Consider the following 7,900-nt stretch of genomic DNA (forward strand, 5'->3'; position numbering starts at 1 on the left):
TATCCCACTAGATTATCTTGAATACACTGTGTGCAGCGAAAAATATCACTCGGACCTTCAAAATAGTACAGATTTAAATTTATCTTATTTGTGTTGAAAATATTGTTATATAGACAGGTTAAGGCAAATTTAAATAACATGATATTTTTGTTTATCCCGTTAATCTCGGCGTACAGCTTTTGTATCGATTGTGTCAGAAGTTATCTGTTTGTCTAAGCCGTTTCGTTCTGGTATAGTCACAATCCCGATATTTGTTAGGCCACCGAACATAGGTCAGTGCGCCGAATGTCGAGTTGTGAAATTACTGGTTTTACGGGTCAACGATTAAAACATGGAATGAAAGCCTAAATGATCAGTTTAACCACGGTGCAGATTTGTGTGATGGTCGAGATAATATCATATATTTTAAATTTTGTAAATCGTATCATGGTTCCCGAAATATTAGGTGTCAAAGATGCTTTTTGTATAGTAAATTAACATTTTTTGAGGTCAGTGAGTTCACGACCTTGATCATCTATATCCATTTGCAATATATTTATGTAAAATAATACAATCTTAATAAGTTCACTGTCGATTGCTTTTTTTTTGAAAGCATTTCTTGTTTCTATTATTTTTTAGAGAATTTATTGCAGTACATACCATAATATATTATAAATAAACCAGAGCTGTCTGCAACGGAAGCTACCCCGAAAAACGTTTTTTTTTCGAACTCAAACGCAGATTTCAAAACCTAAACGCGGACCCTAAGTTCAAGGTCATGGTAAAATGGGTCTTAATTGTTGTTCATATGGAACGGCCTTATTCATATACACATGCATACCGAATATCAAAGTTACATCTGAAGCGACATAGAAGTTATGAGCATTTCTCGAAACCTAAACGTAAAAATGAGACGGAAGGACAGACAGACGGACAGTACAATCACTGTATGCCCTCCCTCGGGGGCATAAAAATACACATTATTGACATCCATCTATGTATGATAACTATAAACACAACACGCATAAAACGACACCATAGCTTTATGAGACCTAAGCAAAACAATACATGTATATAATATCGATTCGTTAAAAAATATTTAGCACAAACATTATATAAGATTTATACAAAAACTGTTTTCTTCTCGTAATGAAATGTCAAATGTTGCTTCTGATATATTAATGCTATATGTTTAATGTGGTAGTATTTGAAACATATTTATGGGTAAATAAAGCATATATATTTATTTTAAACATGTAACTCGAAAAAAATCGTTACATATATGCACGTTTTGTTTTAAATCACACTGCGTACTTCTTCAAATAAGAGACTGTTATGTTATGACAACACTCCTAATATATATTAAAATGAAATTAAAGTTAACCGCTCAAACTCTCATTATAATCCGAGCAAATATATTAATGTACCAAATAAAAAGGGAAAACGTAAAAAATAGCTATATTCTTCTGACATAAGCAGAAGCAAAGTATTAATGTTCATAAACAAAAGATGGTCAAAGTATGTAAAACCAGGTGTAAAAAGCAATCATGCGGAAGTATTTTTCTGCAAACACACTCGGGAACTAAATGATTTATGAAACCATAATGCAAAAAAGAAATTCAAACATCTATATCAAGCTAATGTGTTCAAAATGTAATGAAATAAAAATGCCAAACCGTTATGAAAAATCACTCAAGTGTCGTAACGGAGTCTTAACCTTAGCCCAAAAATCTTAGGAGAAAGGTTTTTAATGTTGTGCTTACAAATAAACTCTGGTAAAAAATATAGAGTAAGTTAATTTTATGCAGTTGGCTATGTAATTTCAGAAAAAAAGGCTATCGGTCAGAATGAGACTGGTCTTAAACCGAGTTTTCTTGCATAAAAAACACGATTCTACTTCTTTCAATCTCTGAAGATTAAAGTCAGACAACATGTGATATAATTATGTTCTACTCCATTCATTCATAAAATATAAAACTGTCGTATAATGAACTTAAACTATATTAAAATATGAACTATTTCCAAAAAAGAAATTATGGTTACCGTCCGCTTGTAGTTTGCTTAAAAGAACAATACACACAACACATACATATTGATAACATGTTGTAAAGTCTTGTAAAGTCGTGGTGCGAAAGATGCATAATTATGGGCGAAAGTGACGAGATTTCAAAACTTGTAATATATGTTTGGCATTGCTTTTTTTTCAACAAAGGGTCAACATTTTAATCTGGCCATGAAGCGATTTATCTTTATATTTACTTAAAGTCAAGTGTCTATTGTTGTATTTACAAGAGTAATAAAGACTTGTCAAAAGCTACTTATGAATTATTGCTACAAAACAGTCCTCTTCAAACGATTTTATTTTCAAAATACGTTTGAGCTAGTTTTCATTCATTTACCTCGACCAGGAAGAGATAAAAAGCATAACTTCCTTCAACGATTCCATTGGTGGCAGATAAGAATCTAATCGGTATATATTGCCCATGGCATTAACAAACGCAAACAGACGTTTTCAAGAAGACCTTCTCGTTGCGTCTTCAACTACCTACAACTTCATCTTGTCAAGGTACGTTCATTACTGGAATATGATTTTCGATGTGATAGAGCAGGTCTGCTGGACAAAGGTGTATGCCACTAATACATTATCACACCTTGTCAAATCTTGCAGTTAAAAATCGTCAATTACTGCTGAGTTTTCAATTAAATTACACATATAAACTAACATCATAGTTGAAGAAAGGAAGTTTTGTTTTACATATTGCATTTCAGCATGATTTATGGTATCCCGGATTTTAATTTTCTTCAATATAATGATAAACATGGCAATATTATTTGGTTTACAAAAAAAATTATAACGCCAGTATGTCTCCGTTTGTAGGTTTGTGTGAGCTGTGCTGTCTTTAACAGATAAAATGCGACGATGCGATCTATATGTTTAATCACTCATTTATAAACACCACATTTTACTGTTTTTTGCTACTTTCTATAGTTTTTATTGCATTAATATGCAATCATGTGACTGTAAAGTTTGTTTTCCATTTCCAGGCAACGATGCGTGTTTTAGGAATGAAGGCATTGTTATTATTTTTGTTGGTGTGCGTCGAAAACTGTTCAGCAAACCTTGTGGTAAGTTACTGTACATTATTCTTATTAAATTTCTTACCTCATGCAAAACGTAAACTGCATTTATAATGAGTGTTCGTGGTTAACGCAACCATTTATCCAATTATTTATTTGCAATAAAATATATTATATGTCATTTCTAAGCACGTCTTCGATACATAAATTTTGCAAAATTATTAAAAACTTTACATTGCAATAATCCAATAGCATTGTGACGATATATCTCGTAATTGGTGATATTTGTAATGGGCAACGAATTGTCTTGTTTTAATCGGCGATATTGCCTTGCTACGATTCACATATTCGAATTCTCAATTACAATTTTTTTTTAAAGAAATGTTATATGCGATGACATATAAAAATAGACAAGAAATGGACAAATACGTCTGATTGGAATAATTGATGAATAGTCATTCATTGAGCAGCTCCTAGCCGTTTCATTTAAGGCTGGAAACGATACCCATGTAGCTGGAGAGGCTTTCAAAACCAACAGAATAAAAATGGGGGACGAGGAACTGTACATAGTAACCGCTGCAGATGGAACACCTTTGACAACAATTGATGTTTTCAATGATGAGGTTGTACCAAACAGAATTCTATTCTATTCTGTAAAAGTTCTGTATATGACTATTGAAATTTCTCGTCATCAATAACCATAGTATTTATATCAATATTTAATTTTATTAAAGGGATATGAAATCGAGTTCACTCCAGATGGCAGCAAGTGTCGCCTTAGCCAGGTAAAACTATTTGTATAAGTACGACTATGTGATAAATGAATCGTTAAAGTGTGAAATAGAATTGCATTAAGAAATGTTTCTGACATTTATATTAACAATGTTTGATACGCTTACGTCAATTAATCAAACAATGAAAATGTTAGTTTTAAGATAAAGTAAACATTGAGATTGTGAACCAATGGCAGTGACAATTACAGTGAAAACCCTCAACGCATTTTATGAGTGAAAATAACCAAATATTAATAAAAGATAAGACTTTTATCGCATACTATGTCTCAAAGTAGCGAATCTTTAAGAAAAATGGTACTTAAGTTTGCGAAATTTCGGTTTCGCAAAGTTTTTCCGGTGGCCGTTCAGATACTGAAACCATCTCCAAACTGGACTATTGTTTCGATCTCGTTTTATTTCACAATATATGCATAAGTAGAAAAATCACTCCAATGCCGGAATTCCATGCATTCCTGAAATTGGCACATTTTTACAGCATGATTGCTAATTAACAAACATGGATTAATCTGTCAGAACTAATGTGGAACTTGTTTTCCCGTGTCGTCATCAAAGTTTCAAAAGTGTCTGTGCTGCTGATTAAAGTGTTATACAACTTATACACACAGTTGAGGAATTATTAGCTAAAAAAATCAATATGAAGAGGATTGAATGATTCAGATCAAGTATGGTTGTTACTTTGATACACATAATTTAGCTCCATATATCATTTTATTGCTCTGATTTTACCCGTGTTATCTGCTACAGTAAGGTTTTAGTCACTTGTAAAAAATACTGGCATAGGCTATAGTTTTGTAAGTCATATTCATAACAAATAGACTTGATAATTATATATGACTGAAGAAAATATTAAATTCACTTTATGTTTAATGTTTTCGATTTTATAGAACACTATTGTATATGCCCATGCTGTTTTATTAAGCACTTTAATACAATACTACAACGAACCTGTTAAGGATGACTGTATCATAGACAACGTAACTCTTTCTTATGAGTTCTACATTTGTGGGCATAAACCAATCGGACATTTCGATACATTAGATCTTTTCTCAACTTGCATCATCTCTTAACCAGAATTATATCATGGTCCGATAATGTCCGGTTAAGAAGATTTCCACTACAGATGGTTTTGCACTTCTATGCAACAGCATGCACATCGTTTTAAATAATATTTATTTTCTGAGTAAAAAACAAAAAGAAAATTATTGTGGCGTAACTGAGTGTTGATGCACGAATTTACGATTACGCAACTAATAACAATTCACGAAAAGTCTCTTATTAATTGCTAAGTTCCCTTTTATTGGACTTCCTCAAGTCAATATCACAACTAATAAATTAAATATCAACAACACAATTTCAATGTTTAGCTATAAGCCTTAAGAGGCGATCCAAAAATCTGTCCGAGTTGTGTCCTTACTAACATTACATGCGTATGAATATTGACAGCTATATGGCGCATCAACATGGATTCAATTTTGCATTGGTTACATGTCCCACGTGTTGTATCTATGTATACCTGGGAGAAAAAAGTTTTGTTCTGTTCTTCTGTTCTAGTAAATAGCGCTCATTACTGATTGGCTAATTCATTCTCTTCGCTGATTGGCTTATTCATGGTCGTTGTCGGAAGTTGGTTGATTATTTAATGTCCATTGCTTATTGAATATTTGATGATCATCGCTTATTGGTAAAATTATTGCACGTTATAACGAAATAATTTTGGGGTAGTTGACACTTATCAACGTGGGATGGTAGACTGTGATTGACGTTTTATATCCGACGCAAGGGAGTGAAAGCTGTAAAGCATGCATGACTGTCGTTTGAACAATTTATGAAATTTAGGTCACTACGTTATTCAAAATTAGGTAATAACATTTACGAAGTGATGTCAAATAAGTACCTCCAAGATATAATTATATATGTTTTCATCTTAATGTCATACTTTACGTAATACCTTCTTCAAGAGTCGATAATTATATTTAAACAATTATGCCAACATTATTCATTACGTTACAATATGCAGTTATATTAATAATAATAATAATATTATTATTATTATTATTATTGTTATTATTATTATTATTATTATTATTATTATTATTATTATTATTATTATTATTATTATTATTATTATTATTATCATTATCATTATAATTATTATACCAGTTAATTTTAAAAGTAAATGTAACAGCTTCAAGTTCTCGTATAAATTTGTTCATAAACAATAAGTTCAGTTTATTTTACTCATTTGAGTACGTGTAACATATTACTTAAGTGGAAAACTATACGATACATAGATACCTGCTATGTTTAAAGGTTCATGACAACAGTTCATGCTTCGAAGAGGTGCCACTTGCGGACGATGAGCCAGTTTCCGCACTTATTTATGAACGTTGCAGAGGCAGAGAGATCGTGACCTTGAAACCAGTGGATTGCGAAGCTCATTCCAAGCCCCTAGCAGGTGAATAACTATTGATCTTTTTTAATAACTCATAATGGTTGTGTTTATAATTATACCGAATATACGACCGATCTGTGCAGCAGTTAAACTTATTGTTAATAAAACACACGCGCTATTTTAAAAACAATCTATATCGTACTTCTTTATCCCTTGCAGATGCAAGCAGTCGTGAAAAACGGTTCTTTCGCTGGTGCCTACGACGGATATATCGCGTCAGTTGCTCTCTACGATGTTGTTTCCGCTACAAATGCTCCGTGAATGTTTATTGGGAATGGTACAGGTGTTGATTCCTCAGCCCTGTTGACAGATCCAAGATTATAAAAGATGTCATTGGAGCGCTGTTATGAACTGACATTTTGTTACAAATTCTATATGCAGATTTTTATTTGTGTGACTGTGTTACGTGTAATGTAATGTGGCTTTCAAATGTATGATTATTGTTTCCCGGAAACAAAACTTGATTCCTAACAACTTTACTTTTACTTCGCCCCGTAAAAACCACATTCATTCAAATAATTTCTTTATATAAAAATAAAATTATAGAGACTCCTTCACGCATATTTTTTCTGAAAAAAATTGTTTGTCGTTCTTATATAAATTAGTTCGTTAATAACTAATTGGAATGTTCTTGCCTTTTGCTGGAATACATGTTAAAGTAGTGTTTATCAAAAGCCTTATGTTGTTCGGTTCTGCACCGCCCACCCTTTTTAAGCGCTGCATTGCACTTTTCAAACGCATAAGCAGTCAGGTCCCCATATCGCTAACGACTCGTAATTGCCTATACGCCATACGTGTACGCCTATATTTCAGTGAACTCAGCGACTTTGATTGTCTATATAACTGCCTTTAATACCCGTATATCCGTAGGCGTCTAATCAATTATTACAATATAGTAGATGTCTTTCATTATCGTGCTCAATATTTAGCAGCGTGTGTTTTCTTTCTTTGAGACCAGCAAAATATCGGCTCTTTCCCTTAGGCGTGTTTTTCATCTTTCTCATTTAATGTTATCTTTACATTATTAAGTGTAACGTTATACATTGATCGAAATTGGTCGAAATCTATGATGAATATTTCAAATGTAAAACATTGTTGTATAACTGGCTTCAAATGTAAAGACAGTTTTGCATTAAGATATAGAGCCTAAAACATTATTGTTTAACAGACTTTAAATGTAAAAAAGTTTTGCATAATGAAATTGAACCCCATTGTTGGAATCTCAAAGATCATAGATAACAGCGGTCAGAGTACTAGATCGAATGAAGAAAATCAATATAACGTAAAAAAAATCAAACGAAGTCGACCGATTTCATAACGTAGCATATAATGTTACTATATTTTAGGCCATTTTCATGATCAGCAAGTTTGTTTTATCCACCAGATCCTTAGGCAACCATAAAGAATAAAAAGAGAGTCAGATTTTGTATTGGGCAGATTCGGCTAGGCTTGAAGGATAGCTTTTATCGAAACATATAGACTTATCACTGAATTCATAATTTCTTTATCATGGAATTTTAACCAAACATTCCATTGCCCCACGTCATTTCTGTTATATTTAACAATACAAAACAAATACGTGAATACATATTGTTTG

General features: G+C 32.3%; 1 protein-coding gene across 1 annotated transcript; it reads left to right on the forward strand.

Annotated features, from left to right (window-relative positions):
• The first annotated feature begins 2,493 nt into the window (after positions 1–2,493).
• On the forward strand, positions 2,494–6,933 carry LOC127836202 (uncharacterized). The gene is made up of 6 exons (XM_052362690.1): positions 2,494–2,545; positions 3,025–3,105; positions 3,549–3,680; positions 3,792–3,842; positions 6,162–6,306; positions 6,463–6,933. Exons 2-6 carry the CDS (start codon positions 3,031–3,033, stop codon positions 6,591–6,593), a joined length of 534 nt encoding a protein of 177 aa, XP_052218650.1. The 5' UTR covers positions 2,494–2,545; positions 3,025–3,030; the 3' UTR covers positions 6,594–6,933.
• The last annotated feature ends 967 nt before the right edge of the window (positions 6,934–7,900 follow it).

Source organism: Dreissena polymorpha, chromosome 6 (genome assembly GCF_020536995.1).
Source record: "Dreissena polymorpha isolate Duluth1 chromosome 6, UMN_Dpol_1.0, whole genome shotgun sequence".
Classification (NCBI taxonomy): domain Eukaryota; kingdom Metazoa; phylum Mollusca; class Bivalvia; order Myida; family Dreissenidae; genus Dreissena; species Dreissena polymorpha.

Coding starts and splice junctions, on each gene's coding strand:
- LOC127836202 (XM_052362690.1), top strand. CDS start 3,031: ATGCGTGTTTTAGGAATGAAGGCATTGTTATTATTTTTGTTGGTGTGC. Junction 3,681..3,791: donor TTGATGTTTTCAATGATGAG/GTTGTACCAAAC, acceptor ATTTTATTAAAG/GGATATGAAATCGAGTTCAC. Junction 6,307..6,462: donor TCATTCCAAGCCCCTAGCAG/GTGAATAACTAT, acceptor TATCCCTTGCAG/ATGCAAGCAGTCGTGAAAAA.